The sequence below is a fragment of the Pleurodeles waltl genome, chromosome 10 (genome assembly GCF_031143425.1).
Source record: "Pleurodeles waltl isolate 20211129_DDA chromosome 10, aPleWal1.hap1.20221129, whole genome shotgun sequence".
NCBI classification, from domain to species: domain Eukaryota; kingdom Metazoa; phylum Chordata; class Amphibia; order Caudata; family Salamandridae; genus Pleurodeles; species Pleurodeles waltl.
Genome location: NC_090449.1, coordinates 427,192,419 through 427,214,899, shown reverse-complemented (window position 1 = coordinate 427,214,899; position 22,481 = coordinate 427,192,419). Strand labels below are relative to the sequence as shown.

The 22,481-nt window shown below is 44.3% G+C and overlaps 1 protein-coding gene across 9 annotated transcripts in view; it reads left to right on the top strand.

The window, feature by feature from the left end:
• HMOX2 (heme oxygenase 2) overlaps nucleotides 1-22,481 on the top strand; it is an 815,387-nt gene that overhangs the window by 732,318 nt on the left and 60,588 nt on the right. For all 9 annotated transcript variants that reach the window (XM_069210692.1, XM_069210685.1, XM_069210690.1 and 6 more), the window contains one exon: nucleotides 6,991-7,115. In XM_069210692.1, the coding sequence (XP_069066793.1) occupies nucleotides 6,991-7,115 (125 nt within the window). The remainder of the gene's footprint in view (nucleotides 1-6,990; nucleotides 7,116-22,481) is intronic.

Sequence of the window (22,481 nt, the reverse complement as noted above, 5' to 3'; positions counted from 1 at the left end):
CCTAGGTGTCTAGTTTTCAAAAATGTATAGGTTTGCTAGGTTTCCCTAGGTGCCGGCTGAGCTAGAGGTCAAAATCCACAGCTAGGCACTTTGCAAAAAACAGGTCAGTTTTCTTTGGGAAAATGTGATGTGTCCATGTTGTGTTTTGGGGCATTTCCTGTCACGGGCACTAGGTCTACCCACACAACTGAGGTACCATTTTTATCGGGAGACTTGGGTGGAAGGAAGTTTGCGGCTCCTCTCAGATTCCAGAATTTTGCAGTACCAAAATGTGAGGGGAAAGTGTTTTTTTTTTGCAAAATTTTGAGGTTTGCAAAGGATTCTGGGTAACATAACCTGGTGAGAGCCCCACAAGTTACCCCATCCTGGATTCTCCTAGGTGTCTAGTTTTCCAAAATGCACAGGTTTGGTAGGTTTCCCTAGGTGCCAGCTGAGCTAGAGGCCACAATCCACAGCTAGGCACGTCCGATTTCAGTGTAAAAATGTGATGTGTCCATGTTGCGATCCTGTCGCGGGCGTTAGGCCTACCCACACAAGTGATGTACCATTTTTATCAGAAGACTTGGGGGAATACAGAATAGAAGAACAAGTGTTATTGCCTCTTGTCTTTCTCTACATTTTTTCCTTCCAAATGTAAGACAGTGTGTAAAAAAAGACGTCCATTTGAGAAATGCCCTGTAATTCACATACTAGTATGGGGACCCAGGAATTCAGAGATGTGCACATAACCACTACTTCTCAACACCTTATCGTGTGCCAATTTTGGAAATACAGAGCTTTCCTTGATACCTATTTTTCGCTATTTATATTTCACCAAATGAATTGCTGTATACCCGGTATACAATGAAAAGCCATTGCAAGGTGCAGCTCATTTATTGGCCCGGGGTACCTGGGGTTCTTGATAAACCTACAAATCCTATATATCCCGCAACCAGAAGAGTCCAGCATATGTAACGGTATATTGCTTTCAAAAATCTGCCATAGCTGGAAAAAGGTATAGAAGAAAACGTGGAAGAAATGGCTCTTTCTTCACTCAATTTCAAAATTTTTATTTTAGCTGTTACTTTCTTAGGAAAACCTTGCAGGATCTACACAAATGACCCCTTGCTGAATTCAGAATTTTGTCTACTTTACAGAAATGTTTAGCGGTCGGGGATTCAGCGTTGGTTTCACACCCATTTTTGTCACTAACTGGAAGGAGGCTGAAAGCACAAAAATAGTTAAAATGAGGTATGTCCCAGTAAAATGCCCAAATTGTATTGCAAAATATGGGTTTCTGCTTCAAGTCTGCCTGCTCCTGAAAGCTGGGAAGGTGGTAATGTTAGCACATCAAACCTTTTTTTGATGCCATTTTCAGGGGAAAAAGACGTGCTTTCTTCTACAGCATTTTTTTCCCTTTTTTATTTTTAAAACAAACTTTCAGCTGTATTTTGACTAATTTCTTGGTCTCCTCCAGGGGAACCCACAAACTCTGGGTACCTCTAGAATCCCTAGAATGTTGGGAAAAAGGGACGCAAATTTGGGATGGGTAGCTTATGTGGACAAAACGTTATGATGGTCTAAGCGCAAACTACCCCATATAGCCATAAAAAAGGCTCGGCACCCGAGGTGGAAAAGGCCTGGCAATGAAGGGGTTAAATGCATTGTAACTTATGCCATGTTTGCTATTGAAATGGCCCCATTCTTGCAGACAGAAAGGCAGGCGAGGATTTCAGCTGAGTCTGTCGCAGCGGGGATCCGGGCCGGCTGGTCGCTGCTGGTTGTGGGCGAACCTGTATGCGTAATAATTCTTCCTTCTTCTGTCATTATGCCTCCGCTTAGCACTTGGTTGATGTTATAAAACTATTGTGTTCTCTATAAATGGCAAAACGTTACCGCACCATGCTTTAGTTACATATTCAGGACAGTGTGGTCCAAAACGCACCACTGGGCTCGTACTGCTCCCCCCACTCTTCTCTTCCTGAATAAGCCTTGCTCATTTACTATACTTGGTCTTTGTGTAACGGTTGAAGTTTTCCAGAATTCTTTTACTCCAGTGACATAACATTGACAGCAGAACCCCCACTCTGAAAATTGTTCCCGCGTCACAGGTGCATGTGTCTGCTTGTCGGTAGGTTGCTTTATTATGACACAGAAGCCGCACAGGCAGGTCTCATAACCACAGCCTCAGATGTTATAATGAACGCAACAGTTTTACAGCATCAACCCAGTGTTTACAACTATCAAAGTTTACCAAATACTCAGTAGAAACCTACAGGTCACATCTCTTTCCCTTGTACCCAAAGACACTTGAGCAGGGGGAAAGGTCACACTGCACTTCAGGCAAGCAAGATTTGAGGGAAGAGGCAAGTGTTAGACACCGTTTGCAAAGCAATACATATTCATTGGCCATTGTGCACAGTAATGCATGAATTATGGTTTGATATGTGGCCAGGCATAGTGGTCTGCGTGAGATGGGCGTGTTTTACAGGGTGGTAGCTGCGCCTTTGGCTATGAACATGTAGGAATCACTGCCTCTTGGGGATGTAAATGGAGACCTGGGTGTGCGTTATCATTACAGGTCACATCGGGATGTGTGGGGCAAAGTGTCTACACAGACTTATATCAGCAGTGTTTATACAGCATGTGCCTACAGGTGTTTCTCGTCAGTGTGTTTTTACAGGCAATATTTTGAGCTGTGTATGCATATAGTGTGGCTTCATATAGATGTGTGCAAGGCACATACGCGTACTTTGTGGTCAGCATGTGCACACTTTACAATGACAAGCCAAACCGTACCATACACTTACAGACCATACCATACTATACAATGACAGGCCATACCATAACATACCATACCATGACAGGTCATAAAGTACAATATCATACCGTACCATACGACAGACTGTACCATACCGTACCATACCATGCATCCTATGCAATGACAGACCATACTGTACAATGACAGGCCGTACCACCTTACTGTATAATATTATACCATACAGTGATAGGACATACCATACCATACCATGACAAGCCTTACCATACAGGGACAGTCCATACCATGCCATACCATCCTATACAATGCCAGACCATACCATACATAATACACAGGATAACTAAAAAAATAAATATTGACAAAGCCAAAAGATCTCGCATAGGTGAGACATATTGGCTTTGCTAGTGCTTATTTTAGCTGTGATTCGAATACCTTCCACCCCCCCCCCTCCCACCTTGACCCCTTACTGGGCCTGACACTCCACAGGTCTCACTTTGGATTTAATCTAATTGTTACTTGGCCTTTACGGTGTCAACAGGACTACTGCTGTATCATTTTGTGACTTTTTCAGTGTTATTCTGGACCGAGTTTGAGGTGATGTGGATTATATAGAAAAACGTCCTGCTTCACTGACTATAAGAATAGCCAGATCACGCCACTCTTCAGGTGTCTGGAATTTCTACACCCAATTGCACTTCATAAAATAGTAGTATCCTCCTACTAAGTGACTTGTTTTGGCTGGTAGCCTGTAATGTTGCTAAATAACCAGATATGTATGTCATCTTCAAACATCTGAACTGAAGGAATTTTCTCAGCCGATTAGGATTGTAAAGTCCGTGGTTCCTTAAATGCTAGCTGCTCTACTACTTCTGTGCTCCTTCAATCTCCTCAAGTATTCCCTCTGGCATTAATCTTAATCTTATTGGCCCTCACGTTTCTTCTCATCATTCCACAAACAATCTGCATATGCATGATTGGTCTGCCCTGGCCTGTTGGGATGCAGAAATGTCCTGCGCATGGATGAAGAGTGCTCAACCCCAATGACCATAACAAATTGTAGTTTTTCGACCCTTACCTCAAACACAAGCACCATGCATGTACGCTTTGAAGCACTTTTTTGCATCGAGGAGTGAGACCCCGAGACGGGTTCTTTGGTATGAGTTGTACACCATGTAACATTGGTCGCACAGATACAGACTACCAAAGAACCCCTAGAAGGAATCCCTCAGAGACCATATTTGCCTTACAAAGAGTATCAATGGGAACTATCCCAATAGAACCGCTGTTTCCTCATTCAATAATCTGTGATCCTTATTGCTATCTGATATTCTATACAATATTACGTGGTATGAGAAATGAGGAAAAATAATTTTTGCTAAAAAAAAATGCGCTGACTGGATATTCATTTATTGACCCCAGTTGTTTTGTCTTATTAAATTTTGAACTCTATACCAACTCCCTGAGGATGCCTTAGACTGCTAAACTCCGCTGTCCTGAGGATCAAGTGCGAAGAGGGTGTACTTGGTTCTGAGGTTTGGTCTACATGGTAAGGTAAAGCCCTAGCACACAAGTGGTAAAAGGCTCTGATCGTTACAACTTGAGCCCAGTAACCCTGTCAGCCCTCGAAAGCCTGAAAAAGTTCTCACATGACTCCTCTCCCCCCGCTTCTAATTTGGTGACTTGCCCTTTTCCCTCTACCTTCTGCATGTATTTTCCTGTTCCATTCACTACTCCACAGAAAAATATTTTTATTTTATTTTCATTTATCTTTAGTCAAGTGTTGCCTCCGCTACCCTGCAAAGTGATGCCTTGCTGTACTCGGTATCCCAGAAGATGAGTACTTTGTCAAGCTTGAATGTGGTTTTGTTGTGAAAGATAAGATGATAAAGGGAAAAAAAAACTCCTACATTGTAATGGTACAAAAAAAAAAGCCCACCTTCTAGGGTTTAAGCATTGCCAATCATTGGGTCTCGCGTTTGCACGAGTTAGAGCTATTAGTGTTGTAAATTCCTAACTGGACTTTTCTTGCCACATAAATTGAAAAGGAAAAGGAAAACAGTTGACATAAGTGAGCCAATTCAAAGTGCTATGGTCGCCATGAGCATGAAGGAGAGACAAAAGGAAAAATAAGTTTTCTCCCAGCCAAACGTATCGGCACACGTGTAATTATCTATATAACAGGGCCAGTGTCCAAAGTGATAACAAAACCGCCCCAAGGAGGGACAAACGTAAAGCATTTACAAATGATAACAAAGGATTTTTAAAAAGTAAGCCCATGAACAAGTGATAGTGATGGGCATGCGGTGAGCGTGGTTAAAAGCCCAAGAATAGATTACAAAACGTCAGAGCGCTTGCACACTTGACCTAAAAAGGTATCCCTCCACCAGAGAAAAAAGCAGAAAAGTCAAGCACAACTGATACCCTAACTGATACCCTGCTGAAATCCTAGCTCCCCTGAACCACTCCTGCCTAAATGCCCACATAATGGTGGCACGTATTGGCAATTTGTAGGCATCTATGCTGGCTCTGGCAGAATGGTGGTAATTCTTAGCATATTATAGGCATTCATGTTATGACAGTGCACATAGTGCTAGCATTAAAGTGGTAATACCTGGTAAATTGTAGGCATGCATGCATGGTATGATGGGGCCTTTCTCTTACATAATGTTGATCCTGAATGATAGCTATTCTTGGCACAATTGAAGCATTCATTGCACAGCAGTGTCCCACCATGGCATAGTTCCTACAATATAGTGATAATTCTTGGAATATTGTGAATATTCCTTGCATATTGGTACCCAGCTTTGGAGTAATGTTGCTCCTGTCACATTAGTGGCAATTACTGATATTTTGCAGCATCTTTCGTGCAGTGATTGTAATTCTTGTTATGTTGTCTTTAACTAAGGCTGCTTGATGCCCACACAGGCTATAATGCTGACACTTGCATTATTGGTATTTTTACTTCCTGGCATATTGTGGACAGCGATGGTACGATGATACTAAAGCACATGTAATAATTTTCAATATATTAATGGTCAAGTAGTGTTAGAGAAGAATAGAACCAGTGCATGGGAACGTAGGTAAGGTATTGTTTTTGTTGCTTTGAATATTTCCAACCCCCCCCCCACAAAAAAAAACAAAAAAACAATTGCACATCTACACTGTAGCCGCAGGACTCTTTCTCAAATATACAACAGCAATCTGTTCCAATTCTCCGAACAGTCTAGTACACATGTATATAGGGCTGTGTTTGAATATTTACGTCACTTAAAGCATAATGGTCCATGAAAAATATAATCTGTCCTGAGTCTATCTGGAGTAATTGTTCCATAATCCGCGGACTTTATCAAATTTGCCAGGACATGTCGACTTCTATGGATCACTCTTTCCAACTCTTTACACCAATCAGGATTCTGTAACTACGTTTTCACAGACTGGGATGTTACACTTCCCCATTTCTAGGCTACATCTTGCCTGGCCACCACCACATCCACATTCAGCTGTAACTGGTGATCTCTTTGTCACCCTAAACTCTCAAAACTACCAGTCAGGAGTAGATCTATAGAGCGCCCACCACTTCATATAACGATCCAACTACTTGTCCCCTAAAAGATTTGAATCTTTAGGCAATTCCTTTATTATGATAGAAAGTACCCTCCTGGTCAGAATCACTCAAACAGTGAGGAAATTATTTACCAGAAGGACTTAAACTAGGTTCCAGAGTAATATAACCGATGTCAAATTTTTAATTGGATGAGTCTAAACCATGCCCTGATGACCACTTCCTGAGGGTATGACAGTTCTTCCTGCCAATTCTTCATCCAGATCTTCTACATCCTTTACCCATTCTGCCTTCAGTTTGTTCAAAGAACGTTAAGCATTACAGAACTTTGACGGTATATCATTGATCCCGCCCCATGTTATTTCACATCCAAGCAGTATACCTTCCACTGGGGAACAATTAAGCAACTTCAGTTCTTCACTTTGGCTAAATACATAATAAAAATTGATGAGCTGTGTCTGAAATTAACCATATACAAGTGCAATAGTGTTGGGAGAGGACTGCTTCTTATGCTTCCATAAAGTAAATGTGCATTTTGGCTATGTGGGGTACGCACGTTAAGTCGTCCAAGTTATTTGAACTAATGTATACAGTCAGGTAACACAGGGAGATAGGTGGAGACCCAATAACATTAACCACTTCAGATGAGTTGTTTCCGTTCCTTTCATAGGTATTCAATGAGTTGGACAAGATTAGTCCTACGTTACTGGAGAAAGCCCAAGAAGTAGGACTTCGGCTCCATGATGGAAAAGGGGATATTCGAAAGTGCCCTTACTATGCTGCCAATCAGGGTAGGTCGCTGTCTATCTTCTATTCTGCCTGTTCAATTTTCATTTTATTGTGTTTCTTGTTTGTCGATGCCAGTCTACCAAGCACACGTATTTGGAAGGGAAGCAAACAAATAAGCATTACTGGTGGTGCTATACTAAGGCTGAATGCAAAATATGATGTTTGTGGCATCAGTGCTTGTAAATACAGATGCTCTTCATACTCCTGCATCTTATGTTGGGCTTGGACTGTGGCAATTTGTTTTTGTTTGAAGAAGTCCTTTGAGACACAAGGTTTGATGTGACTTCTCATTTAACTGGCAATGTGAATGGACACTAAATCCATTGTTAGATTGTTTTTCTCTGCCATCTGGTTTGGACGTGTGTTGACAGTGCTCCCAGACTCCATGTCTCTGTGTTAGTTTCCTTGAGCCTTTAATGTCAAATCCTCCATTCCGTTTCCAAGAAGATTTCTTTAGCAACAGTAGTCCTTTTCCGGTACTGTGACATGTGTAGGAAGCTGGCCTGGTGTGTGGTGAGTACCTAAAGTATGATCACCTTATACCAGGTCCAGGTATCCCCTATTAGTGAGGTGTAGTCAGTGTCTAGGAAGCTACTCTCTCTAGAGGTAGCTGTGGATGAGCAGCCAATACTTATCTAGGAGACATGCAAAGCTTATGCAATACCACTGTAGTCACACAGCACTTACATACATGAAAGAACCACACAGTGTTACAAAAATAAAGGTACTTTATTTTAGTGACACAAATACTAAAATACTATATAGGCAATACCCTAACTGGGGGTAAGTAAAGCACCCTGTTATACTTACAGTACGAGTCAGGAATTAGCATAGAATGCAATAGAAAACAGTGAAAACAATAGTAAGTACTGAAGGCTAATAGTTGGGACCATACCATATACTAAGAAAGTGGAATGCAAAAGTCGGGCCCCCACCCAAGGAAGTGGAATCGTAGATGGGAGCTGGAGGAACTAGGAAGCCCACAAGGTAAGTCCCAGAGTGCCCCCAGTGACCAGAAGAAGAGAAATAAGTACCTGGTGTAGGAGGCTGGCCTGGCTTGTAATGGGTACCAGAGGTACTTACATCTTGTGCCAGGTCCAGTTATCCCTTATTAGTGTAGAAGAGGTGTTTCTAGCAGCTTAGGCTGATAGAAGGTAGCTATGGCAAAGCAGCTTAGGCTGAACTAGGAGACATGTATAGCTCCTACTATACCACTGGTGTCATATGCACAATATCATAAGAAAACACAATACACAGATATACTAAAAATAAAGGTACTTTATTTTTATGACAATATGCCAAAAGTATCTGTGAGTACCCTCAGTATGAGGATGAGAAATATACACAAGATACATGTACACAAACCAAAATTATGCAGATAATAGCAAAAGGAAGTAATGCAAGCAATGTAAAGTTAGAGTACATTGCAATAGGAGCACATAGGTATAGGGGCAACACAAACCATATACTCCAAAAGTGGAATGCGAACCACGAGTGGACCTCAAACCTATGTGAGCTTGTAGAGAGTCGCTGGGACTGTAAGAAAACAGTGAGGGTTAGAGAAATAGCCCACCCCAAGACCCTGAAAGGTAGGTGTAAAGTGCACAGAAGTCGTGATAGGGGGATTCTGCAGGAAGAACAAACACCAGCAATGCAACAACAGTGGATTTTCGGACCTGAGTACCTGTAAGACAAGGGGACCAAGTCCAAGAGTTGCGACAGTGTCGAGAGTGGGCAGGAGCCCAGGAAATGCCAGCTGAGGGTGCGAGGAAGCTGCCACTGGTTGGAAGAAGCTTGGTGTTTTGCAAGAACGAAGAGGACTAAGAACTTTCCCTTTGGAGGCTGGATGTCCCACGTCGTGAAGAAGCTTGCAGAGGGGTTCCCACGCAGAAAGACCGCAAACAAGCCTTGCTAGCTGCAAGGGTCGCGGATAGGGTTTTTGGATGCTGCTGTGGCCCAGGAGGGACCAGGATGTCGCCACTTGGACGAGGAGACAGAGGGGGCGCCCAGCAAGTCCGGGAGCCCTCACAGAAGCAGGCAGCACCCGCAAAAGTACCTCAACAGGCACTTAGAAGAAAAGTGAACCGGAGTCCACCCAAAGTCACAAAAGGGAGTCCCACGACGCCGGAGGACAACTCAGAAGGTTTTGCACTGCAGGTTAGAGTGTCGGGGACCCAGGCTCGGCTGTGCACGAAGGAAATCCTGGAAGAGTGCACAGGAGCCGGAGCAGCTGCAAATCATGCGGTACCCAGCAATGCAGTCTAGCGTGGGGAGGCAAGGACTTACCTCCTCCAAACTTGGACTGAAGAGTCACTGGACTGTGGGAGTTACTTGGACAGAGTTGCTGAGTTCCAGGGACCACGCTCGTCTTGCTGAGAGGGGACCCAGAGGACCGGTGATGCAGTCTTTTGTTGCATGCGGTTGCAGGGGGAAGATTCCGTCGACCCACTGGAGATTTCTTCAGAGCTCCTGGTGCAGAGAGGAGGCAGGCGACCCCCAGAGCATGCACCACCTGGAAACAGTCGAGAAAGCCGGCAGGATGAAGTGATACAAGGCTGCTAGTAGTCGTCTTGCTACTTTGTTGCGGTTTTGCAGGCGTCCTGAGCAGTCAGCGGTCAATCCTTTGGCAGAAGGTGAAGAGGGAGATGCAGAGGAACTCTGGTGAGCTCTTGCATTAGGTATCTGGTGAGATCCCCAAAGCAGAGACCCTAAATAGCCAGAAAAGGAGGTTTGGCTACCTAGAAAGGAGGATTGGCTACCAAGAGAGGTAAGAGCCTATCAGAAGGAGCCTCTGACGTCACCTGCTGGCACTGGCCACTCAGAGCAGTCCAGTGTGCCACAAACCCCTCTGTTTACAAGATGGCAGAGGTCTGGGACACACTGGAGGAGCTCTGGGCACCTCCCCTGGGAGGTGCAGGTCAGGGGAGTGGTCACTCCCCTTTCCTTTGTCCAGTTTCGCACCAGAGCGGGGCTGGGGGATCCCTGAACCGGTGTAGACTGGCTTATGCAGAGATGGGCACCATCTGTGCCCATCAAAGCATTTCCATAGGCTGGGGGGGGCTACTCCTCCCCAGCCTTCACACCTATTTCTAAAGGGAGAGGGTGTTACACCCTCTCTGAGAGGAAGTCCTTTGTTCTGCCTTCCTGGGCCAGGGCTGCCTGGACCCCAGGAGGGCAGAAACCTGTCTGAGGGGTTGGCAACAGCTGCAGTGGAGACCCCGAAAAGGCAGTTTGGCAGTACCCAGGTTCTGTGCTAGAGACCCGGGGGATCATGGAATTGTCCCCCCAATGCCAGAATGGCATTGGGGTGACAATTCCATGATCTTAGACATGTTACATGGCCATGTTCGGAGTTACCATTGTGACACTGTACATAGGTAGTGACCTATGTACAGTGCACGCGTGTAATGGTGTCCCCGCACTCACAAAGTCTGTGAAATTTGCCCTGAATGATGTGGGGGCACCTTGGCTAGTGCCAGGGTGCCCACACACTAAGTAACTTTGCACCCAACCTTCACCAGGTGAAGGTTAGACATATAGGTGACTTAAAAGTTACTTAAGTGCAGTGGTAAATGGCTGTGAAATAACGTGGACGTTATTTCACTCAGGCTGCACTGGCAGGCCTGTGTAAGAATTGTCAGAGCTCCCTATGGGTGGCAAAAGAAATGCTGCAGCCCATAGGGATCTCCTGGAACCCCAATACCCTGGGAACCTCAGTACCATATACTAGGGAATTATATGGGAGTACCAGTATGCCAATGTGAATTGGTAAATTTAGTCACTAGCCTGTTAGTGACAAATTTGGAAAGCAGAGAGAGCATAACCACTGAGGTTCTGGTTAGCAGAGCCTCAGTGAGACAGTTAGGCATCACACAGGGAACACATACAGGGCACATACTTATGAGCACTGGGGCCCTCCCTGGCAGGGTCCCAGTGACACATAGACTAAAACAACATATATACAGTGAAATATGGGGGTAACATGCCAGGCAAGATGGTACTTTCCTACACCTGGTTCTCCCCAAACCCACCAAACGGACTTCAGAGAAGGATATTGCAATACCCAGACAGGACTGCAAGAATCCAAAGGAGACACTAACCACCCGTCTGTGGATGCAGGACCAGGTCGACAGTGGATGAAGACAGTCAGCAGTGCAGGACTGGAGCAGCTGAAGAGTTCCTGGAGTGAGGCAGTTGACGTTTTATGCCAGTAGAAGGCTTGCAGTCAGTCAGTGGTGTCGAAAAACCACCAACAAACCTTGGCAAAGACATGTTGTGGATGAAGACATACGTAGATGCCTGGGAACAGCAAGGTCCAGGGGGCTCAACCCACGGAGGGGAGTCCCTGGTGACCCTCAGCAATGAGGAGAGTCACAAGAAGAGAAGGCAGCCCCCACAGGCAGCAAGCACAGGAGTTGCAGACAGGCCCATGCAGCACACCTAAATAGGAGTCGCAGGAGAAGCATTCAGAGGGCTGTGCATCGCAGGGAAGAGTGCTGGACGCTGGGGCTACATGGAGCCTGAAGAACCGTTAGAGGAGATGCCGCCAAGCCTTGGTAGCTGCAAGAGACAAGTGCATGGGGATACTGTCCTGCAAGGAGAGGCAAGGACCTACCGTCTCCAAAGTTGGACAGCTGATAGAGGACCAAAGGGACCATTCCAGACTACCATCCGTGATGTAAATGTAAATGTAAATTAGCACTTGTATAGCGCACTACTCACCCGTTAGGGTCTCAAGGTGCTGTACTCATACCGCTATGGAACCCCTCCTGGCTTTTCCCTGTGAGGCGCCCACTCCTGAGCACCCCCAGGGTGAAGCCAGGCATCCAAGCGCTGTTGGGGCCGTTGTGGAGATTAAGCAAGCTATTGCCCAGAGTTGCAGAGTGGGACCCATGAATTAGATTAGGCACCGAGGCGAGAATTATCTGGTCAAGGGGAATTGAGCCCAAGACCTGCCGAAGCTGGACTTGAACCCTGGTCTTGAGCCAGATCTCTGCTTCAGGGTCTGCCGCTCTAACCATTGAGCCACACTTCTCCACTGATGCAGGATCCACGCAGCTCTGGAGGAGAGGAGATCCACGCAACCGGTCGTCTTTGCAGTTGGTGCCTGCGGATGCAGGGAAGTGACTCCTTCACTCCAAGGGAGATTCCTTCCTGCTTCTTGGTGCAGGCTGAAGACTTGCTGCCCTCAGAGGATGCACAGCCAGGGAAATGTTGTAGTTGCTGGAAGGAGCAGGAGAAACAATGTTGCAGAGCAGAGTCGTTGCTGTAGCTGCAGATTCTAGGTCCAGTTGCAGTTCCGGTGGCCAGATATCAAAGTAAATGTTGCAGAGGAGTCCTGTTGGAGTCTTGCATGTCAAATCCGAGGACCCACGCAAAAGGGCGACCCCAAATAGCCCTGGAAGGGGGATTGGTCACCTAGCAAGGTGACCACCTATCAGGAGGGAGCTGTGAAATCCCCTGCCTGACCTGGCCACTCAGATGTTCCTAGAGGCCTTTACCCACCTTCTTTTCAATGTGACAGAATCAAGTGGCCACCTGGAGGAGCTCTGGTTACCACCCCTGTGTTGGTGATGGACAGGAAAGTGGTTACTCCTTTCCATTGTCCAGTTTCACGCCAGAGCAGGGACTGTGGGTCCCTGGACCCCTGCGGACTGGTTTATGCAAGGAGGGCACAAAATGTGCCCTGCAAGGCATACCAGTGGCTTGGGGAGGCTACCCCTCCCAAGCCATGTAACACCTATTTCTTAAGGAAGAGGGTGTTGCCTCCCTCTCCCGAAGGAAATCCTTTGTTCTGCCTTCCTGGGCTTGAGCTGGTCAAGCAGCAGGTGGGCAGAAACCCGTCTGAGGGTGGCAGCACCGTGGGCTGCCCGGAAACCCCCAGAAAGCTGGTAGGAGCAATGCTGGGGTTTCTCTAAGGAGCCTCCAGAGTGCATGGAATCATACAACCAATACTGGCAAGAGTGTTGGGGTATGATTCCGACATGTTTGATACCTAACATGCCCAGGTTCAGAGTTATCATTATGTAGCTGGTCATAGGTAGTGACCTATGTCCAGTACACCGGTAAAATGGCTTCGCTGCACTCCAGGAAAATGGAACTGGAGTTCCTGGGAGCACCTCTGCTCATGCAGGGGTGCCCTCACGCACAGGTACCTACACCCTGTTGTCTGGGCTAGGAGAATCTACCATAGGGGTGACTTATAGTAACCTGGTGCAGTGACCTGAAGTGAAAGGGTGCATGCACCCTTTCATGCAGGCTGCAATGTCAGGCCTGCAGACTCATTTTATATGGGCTCCCATGGGTGGCGTAATACATGCTGCAGCCCATGGGGAACCCTTGGTGCCCCAATGCCCTGCGTACCATATACTAGGGACTTATATGGAGGCACCACTATGCCAAATGTGGGGTGTGTGAAGCCCTAGCAACCACATTTAGAGGGAGCGAGCACAATCATTGAGGTCCTGGTTATCAGGAACCCAGTGAACACAGTCAAAACATACTGACATCAGGTAAAAAGTGGGGGTAACCATGCCAAAAAGAGGGTACGTTCCTACAGCATGCTTCGGACACTCTTGCCAACTGGGTCACAGACTTATGGGCTGCCTGTCTTCCACAGTCGGTTCTGGGAAATGAAAAAGCTTGGAGGGTGATGGAATTGATGCACTTCAGGTCATGCACTCAATGCCAAACAGGGGTGTCTAATTTTTATACCCCGAGGCCCAGGACATATTGTTTGGTTGTTTGGGGGCAAGGACAACAAGTTTTCATGTTTATTTTGCCCTTGGGACAAGTAGGCCCAACCCCCTGCAACACAAACCCTTTGGCTGCTCGTTTACAACACTGCGTTATGGAGCAGGGAAGGGCATTGTCTGCAGTAAGGTAATATTTGTTTACACATTCTAACTTGTATTTATGGTTCAGTCAGTCATAAAAAAAAGTTTATTCGGTCCATTTGTTACCATAAAAGCACATCAAATTTATGGTTCATTAATGCAAATACTTTATTAGTAAGGTGAGAGCTCCAAGGAGATGTTTTAAGCTTGTAAGCCCTACTGATAGTGGTTCTAGTATAAAAATGTGTACATGCGTTTGCAAAGTTTAACAATATGAAGCTAGGTATAATGCCCCCAGAATGCTGTCTGATTAGATGTAAATATTTGCAGAAGCCTGGAAGCAAGATTGACTATCCTTCCAAAATAAGATGTTCACAAAACTGCAACAAGAAAAAAAACATTTTGCTAAACTACTGTGAAATTTTAGGTACTATTTCTTTGAAGCATAATTTAGTAAAACGTAGTGATGTATGTATATACCCCTGTTACAGTGAAAATTACTTAATGGCATTTTTGCTGTAAAGACGTTTATCACTAAACTTTTACACGTCCTACTTTTATATACCAGGTAATGTATTAGGGAGAGAGTTGTCTACATGTTGTTTTTCCAAAGGAGTTCCCCTTCCCGCCTCGGGAGCTGCTGCCAAACACCCTTCTGCACTCTGGAGTGTTTAGCAACAGTCATCACACGGACATACTCAAAGAACTCAGTAATTAGGGTGTGCAGTCTTCACAGAATACCTGGCCCTGAACTGCCTGGGATGGGAAACGTCATTGTTTACAATATAGCAGAGGCACTGGAATCTTCAGAGCTCATCACAGGAGAGTGGTCTGAAAGTGTATTTGGCAAAAGGTCAACATCAGACACTCAATGTGTAAAATCAGAGCTAGCAAGCCAATGACTAAACACAAAGAGTTATCATGGATAGAGGAATCTAAGGAAAATGCTTTTCTGGACCCTTTTCCAGATACTAAACATTCAAGAACTAGTGGTCTCGAGAGGGGTCTTACCATTTTCCAGATACTAAACATTCAAGAACTAGTGGTCTCGAGAGGGGTCTTACCATTCTAAGGTGCCCTATTGGAGGCGGGCCTGTTTTATCCAAAATATGGTCTAGTGCCAAAATAAAAGGCCACTCCACATAATTCCGGATGTCTCAAATCTGTGTGATAGCACATAAATTTTTTTTAAAAAACAAGGGACGCAACATTCAGGCATATATTTTTATATTTATTTTTATGATAGTACACTGGTGCTTGCAAAGAACGCCATACAGGACCAAAAGTCTATCCTCCGGGTGGTAAAAAACATTTGTGTGCATGAAATTAACCACCCTAAATAAATATTATTAGTATGGCAGCCACCCGGGCAAAGGAGCTAAAGGATGAAAAATAAAGTTATGGGTTCCTTCTGGAGGCAAAGTACTGAGGTCTCTCGGGGTCTAAGTTTGTCTCCTATATCAATTCTGCACTTGCCAAATTGGGCCAGCACCAGTTTTAGGATTAGTAAACCTACCTCACAATCCAGGTTGTTTAAAGCAAATACACACTCTTTAGAAAGTCAACAATAGAGCGCAGAGGCAGAAAGGCACTTATCTGTCACCGCGAGCAGTGAAGAAAGAGGGAGAATGACGTTACTTTGGGCATTTTTACTGTCGGAGTTATCAGTGTTCATTGTACTATGGTTGCCATGACTACGGACTCATGGGATTTGTAGTTTTAATGTTTGATGTTGAACTTTGAACCTGCTGTTATAATAAAAAGTGAAGAAGGAACTGCATAATCCTCGCCTCCGGTCCTGTCATAGAATGCGATCTAGTCCTCGCTGGCGCCATATTGGATTCCCATATGTATGGGTTTCCAATACCTTTTATTGTGAAATTCAACATTCTCTTTGTGTTGTCGCTATTAAGTTTATTTTAGGAAGTATACACGTATTATTTATTATTATTGTTACCTCTGTTTTCATGTTGTTTCATATTTCATCATGTATCTTACCTTCCCAATCCAAAGTGGGCGACTAATTTTTGGAATGATGTCACAACCTGTTCTTCGGTCCAATTGTGTCGGAATTGTTCCTGAATCATTTCCCACTCACTCTGCGTTCTTTCTAGTTCCTGTAGTTATTCTCTCAATCTCCTGAACTGTAGCCTGGCTGATATGACGATTCCTTTTTCTAGTCCACAGTTTTCTCTCCTTCTTGCTGAACTATTTTCAAGAGAATTCCTGGACTTCCTCTTACCTTCAGGCACTGCCCCTGGAGATAAAAGGGCCTTTCTTCAAACAAAGAGGTCCATCGAAGAGTTCACTGCCTATGGAGATTAAAATACCTTTCTTCGAACAAAGATCATCATCAGAGCGTTGCCTTTAAGACCAGCTCTTGACACCCAATGCCACCCTTTCCCACTCTTATTCCCACTGTGTTCCCCAACTAGCACTGTTGAAGTATCTACTGGGTAAACCAAAATCGGACGCTTTGAGAACTAAGTTGAACACACTAAGGGCCAGATGTAGTCATTTCCGAATTTGCGATTCAGAAATTGCGAGTTGGTGCGACTCGCAATTTCCGAATCGCAAATTTGGATGCAGAACGGTGTCTCAGACATTAATGAGGTGGGTTGCATTTTGCGACCCCATAGCGATTCCCTTCACTCACAGGGATGGTGGCCTGCTGGAGACAGCAGATCTCCATGTCTGTGACTGCTTTTTAAATAAAGCAGTTTTCTTTTTTTTGTTTTGCAGCCCGTTTCCCTTAAAGGAAAACGAGTTGCAAAACAAAAAAAATAACGAAACCATTTGGTTTCGTTTTTTCAGAGTAGGCAGTGGTCCATTGGACCACTGCCTGCTCTGAAAAAACATTTTTGGCAACATTCACAAAGGGGAAGGGGTCCCATGGGGACCCCTTCCCTTTTGCCAATGGGTTACCACCAGTGTGACACTGGTGGTAACTGCGAATTGCTTTGCGATCGCATTCGCGGTCACGAAGCAATTTAGCATCGCGGTGCGAGTCGCAAATAGGAAGGGGACACCCCTTCCTATTTGCGAGTCGCATTCACATTTTGCGAGTCGGTACCGACTCGCAAAATTTGAATTTGCATCGCGATGCCCATTGTGCATGGCGCAAACTGCGATTTTCGCAGTTTGCACCATGCAAAATGCTAGCTACATCTGGCCCTAAGAGGCATATCCCACCCTGCTCCAATTGCATAGTCCTCATAAATAAGAGTTCTAAAAAACATGCTTGTTAGCATTTTAGCATATCTGCTTCCTGTACAGCGTAAATTACTAACATATCGGCAAATTGATAACAAATGTGTGAAGTGAAAAGTAATCCGCATCATTCAGCAGTGGCAGCCATAAATTCATACAACCAATATGACAAATTATGCTGTTACAGCATCAAATTAATCTAGCACCCAGGAGCAGCATCAGAAGACAGGAGCTTTTCTTTTTGCAAAACCTCTCCCAAAATGTAAATGTTTCCCCAATCTTTGCAAACATGAAAATGTGACCTTCTGACCCCACCTGTACACCTGGCTGGTAAAACATCAGAGTTAAAGCGTAATCAAAAGCCATTGACTACAGAACAAACACTGCAACTCTGCACCTTGACCAAACGAAAGAGAGCTTTGAGCAGCAGGCAACAAGGCTTGATGAACCGGAAAATCAAATCTATGATCTGAAAGGAGGCAAAGTTTCCAATAACAAACGTGTTCAGGTGGACACATTTATGGTCACCATCAATGTAAAGCTCAGAGGTTTAAAGGTATGCTATTGTCACAACACACCTTGCATCTTGTGTATTGCTGAATCAATTGCCTTTGACAAGCATGAACTGCTTGTGGAGACTCTGTTGTCAGAGATTTTTGGCAAAGATAAATTCTCACGTTTCATAGTGGAGCAGGACCATAAATCCTTACCCGATTACGCTTTAACTCTAACAGGATAAATTTCATGCCTGCTATAGGTATGGTTGGTTACGCCGCCTGTTCCAGGTCCTCATCTGTACATGTTATCTATGCCTGGGAAACCGCGAAAAAAATAATTCAAGGACTCTTTTTAATGGTTAAAATCCAAACTAATGGTTACCTTTTGCCCCCCACCCTTCTTAGAACCCAAGTTTAGTGTGACTGAATAAATTGGCCATCTTTAAAATGCCCAAAGTGGATAGGATTAACCCACAGGAACCTTTAATCCATTGGTTAGGTCATCCCAAGGGGTGCCAGATAGCGCATGCCAGGCATAAATATGGCACCTCCAGGCACTCATTACAGAACACTCCTGGACCTGTGGAAGATCAGAAGAGGACCGAACCTGCTGTCTGAAACCCAAGCAGTTAATGTCTAACAAAGAGGGTTTGCCCACCTAACCCCTCAGTTCCTAAGCGTCAAAACTCAACAAAATAGGAAATGAGAAAAAAGGGGATTGATTGAGCAGATTGCCACTGGACTTGCGTTATTTAATGGTTTCTAACTTATTTACATTGATATTATGTACAGATTAAATACAGAGTCTGTATTGTCACAAGTCATCACCATAAAACTACAAACATATTTATAAAAAACAGACAAATTGTTTTATATTACAATTAATTTCCTTGTGACTTCTTGTTATTCTAAAAAAAGAAGAGGTGATTGTCCCAAGTCCAGTGGCAATTTACGGTGTCATTGTCCAAAAGAAAAACTCAGTCAGTCCCCTAATTTCTTATTTTTTATTTTGTTGAAATCTGAGAAGTGCATAGAAGACTGGACCTGCTCTCCCTGTTGTACCCAGGTCAAAGACATTGACATCATGGGTCAGAAGGCTCACCTCCTGTTAAAGTTACAGGGACACAACAATCTGCAAAAGGCCTTTTCCTGCAACTGCCACGCTAACCATTGGTAACTGGATCTGGGTTGGACCCTGCAGTTTGGACTCTGCCTGACACCCTGGGAGTCTCTAAGAGCCTCCTCTAAGGTCCTTGTGGGCTTTAGAAGTGTACTCCTGTGGTAGATTGTGACTTGTAGAACTAAAGTCAGAAGGGCTCTATTGCAGTCAGAGTCAAATTGTGCCTAGGTCCTGTTATACTGCGACCACTGACTATCATTGGCACTTTGTGCTTCTTGGTGCCATTTCTACTTAAAATTTGAAATTCATATCTCCGGTTTCCCTTATTTTCTTTTTGTCATTTTATTTCCTTTTACTCTATTTCTCTACTTCATTTTTAGATTTTTATTGTTTTGAATCTCAACTTTATTAGTGTTTTAGTACTTAATAAATACTTTATATATTGCCTCTAAGTTAAGCCTGCCTGCTGTGTGCCCTAGCTGTTAGGGGGTGAGCTCAAGTTACGTTACTGACTTCAAAGGCTCATCTTAACAAGGATCATGGTTATTACTTGAGGTGGGTACTTAGCCCTCTCAGCCGATAAGCCAGTTTCTTACAATTGTCTAATATGGATAATAACATTCTCACAAAAAAAATCACTCTCAGATTGACTAGTAATATAGACAGGCTGGTTCTTCCTGAACGACCTGGAATTATACTAGGGTAGGCCATCCCCCTTCAGTTGCTCATGCTATTGTCGATGCATCTGATTCATCCTGAGGTCAAGGCCATCTCAGTCTTCTTGGCCAACTCCATGGCCCTGTTTATAATATCCTGACCCCCTGTATTCTGACCACTTTGTGTCCCTTCAGGCCCTTCTTATTACAGTGGTATCTGCAGATAAGAGATCCTGCATTTGTTGGGAGGTGCTCACTTGGCATTGGAAAAGGGGAGGCCTTAGCTTACCTGTCATCCGTAAATACCACTTGGAAGCCCAGCCCTAGTCTGCTATGTTTTTGCAGGCTCCAGAACTTCTTCTACCCCCAGTTGTGCTTCTACTCCATACAGTGATTGAGAAGAACCAAATTGAACAGTGGTCACTACAACCTATACTTGCAGTCAGACTGCCTAGGCTCTCCAAGGATATTCACACTGTGTGGAGCACGCACTGTATAAGAAATTGGATTATTATTTGGGGAGGGTTCATTACCTACCTCAAGGAACAATCATAACACTTTTCAGTGTAAAAACTAAAAGTCACCAAACTTACTAGAGCTGTTCCATCTGGTAGCTATGGCACAGAGCTGACAGGCTTAACTTAGGACAATGTGTAAAGTATTTGTGCAGTACCAAAACAGTAATAAAGTTGAAATGCAAAACTATAAAAATCCCAAACCGAAGTAGGAAAATAGAGTAAAATGTAATAAACAAAATGACATAAGTCCAATAAGACCAACTGGAGATTTGATTTCTTAAAGTTTAAATAGCAATATTACCAAGAAGCATAACTGCTAATGATAGTCAATGGTTGCGGTAGACAGGGATCTTGGCAATAGAGCATGATTCGGATACACCAAACAGGTTTGTCTTTGTCAAAGTTTTTACCTTCTGACGTTAGTCCTGGACTTCAGAGAAGGCTCTTAAAGACTTGCTGGGTATTAAGGCAGAGGCCAAACAGCAGGGTCTAGTCCAGGTCCACTTGCAACTAGTCAGCTGGGCAGTTGGGAAAATACCTCTTGTAGCTAGTTGGTTCCCTGTGGCATTAACAGGAGGTCAGCCTTATGACCTTGAGAGGCTATGCCTTTGTCCTCGTCACGAAAAGGAGCAGCTCCAAGGCTCCTCTAAGATCAACTCATAGACAGTAGATCCAGACCTCTTCTGTTCTCTCTAGGATCCTATATTCAGACGTGGGTGTTTGGAGATGCCACATTTAGGCGTACCACAAGCTAGTGGGTCAGAGTAACTCCTGGGCGTGCCCTAACCAATGGTGTAAATTTTTCCAGGGAAGCCGTACCAAATTTGCAAATTGTGAAGCTGGTGAGTCTTTGGCCACACTGAACTTGGGCTCTGAGGGCTGGCTGTGTGTAGGGAGAATCCTATGGTAATTCTAGTGTCCTCCTAGATATAACACTAGAATCCAGTTTCAGGCCATCACTGCACCCACTGTAAACTCAGAGACAGAAGTCTGACAAAATTAGGATTTTCCATCAACGAGACAATGGATACACAGGAATTGTTTTGGCATCCTGTTTCTCTCCCTTTCAGGTGCACCCCCAATGTCATACGTAAAACCAGCAAACCTGTCAAGCAGAATTTGACATTCAAGCATGATTTGACAATGTAGTGTCAACTAGGATGCTCACAGTCCCACCCTGCATATTCTGTCAAATTCAGAAGAGTCTCTCTGCCCATTTAGGTCAGCCTATTGTTGGCTTGGGGAGACACTTTGCACATCTTTCCCAACTATTCAAATGCTACTTACAGGCCTGGAGAAGTGGGGGACTAAATGCAAATTTGGCCTCCAGGAAACTCAGGAAGGGGAAAGGTAACTTTCTAAACGTTACATTCCCTTGCTACATATTAAAAATCTGACTTCACCATTGAATTGGATTTTTAGTAACTATTAAAAATAGTTTTTTACTTAGTTTTCTAGGTAGTCCCACTCCTGAGATACAGTATTAGGATTTTAATCTGTACTCTGGTTTTCTGCATATGACAGTTAGGCCTGTCACAATAGAAAATACCTTTTGGGTCATAGTCACTGTAAGAGCATGGTAACATTACATTTCTACATGTCCTACTTTTAATTACCATGCACCCTTCATTCTGAGCAACTGATGAATATTTAAAAGGGAGGTTTTGACCTGGCAAAAGAGGTTATTTTGTCCAGTTGAATTGTAGTAGTTAAACTGCCACAAGCAAGCTACAATGGTAGGCGTGAAACCATGGTATACACTGCCATTGTAGTGGATGGTACAAGAGGTGCTGCAGTCTACTAGTGACATTTAACTTACAAGCCCTGGGTACATTTTGTACCATATACTAGGAATGTATAGATAAGTAAAATACCCGAGTTGGGAATATGCCAATCCGTCCATGTTTAAAGGGAGAACAGATGCACTCTACTACTGGTTAGCAGGAGTAGAGTACACAGAGTTTTAAAGCCAGCAAAAATATAGGGACCAGCAAAAGGCGTAAAACCCTGGGGTGACACTCAGAAAAGGTGGATTTCCTACACACTGGGCATGGCTGGCCAAGGGTCCTAGTCTTGATTTGCTAGTTTCTTGTACTTTACCATTAACCCACAACTCTTTGGTTTTGGTCACACTTGAACCAGTAGTAGCATCCTGATGTTCCATGAGGTCTGCTACTCATTCTTTGGATATTTTTTATCTAATTTTGGCTTAGGCAGGCTGCTTAGAGTGCATTTCCCCCATTTCCCCTCACTCCTTTGCAATGTTCCACACTCACACAAATGTTAACTTCTGATAGTTAAGGATAGGTTTCTAAACCAGGAAGATGGTGCAATCACATGATATTGTCCTCTGATCTGCCTGACAAATGCTGCTTGGAAATAGATTTTGGGGATGGTATGTCAAAACCTGGCCATGTTGCTGTTCCAAGTTTAGGGTGGTCTTGGTAAACTATAGGTACTTATGCAGACTATAGGTCTTCGTTTTAAATTCCTTAACAGATTATTTTACTCCCAGCCCTGAGGAGTACATTTGAT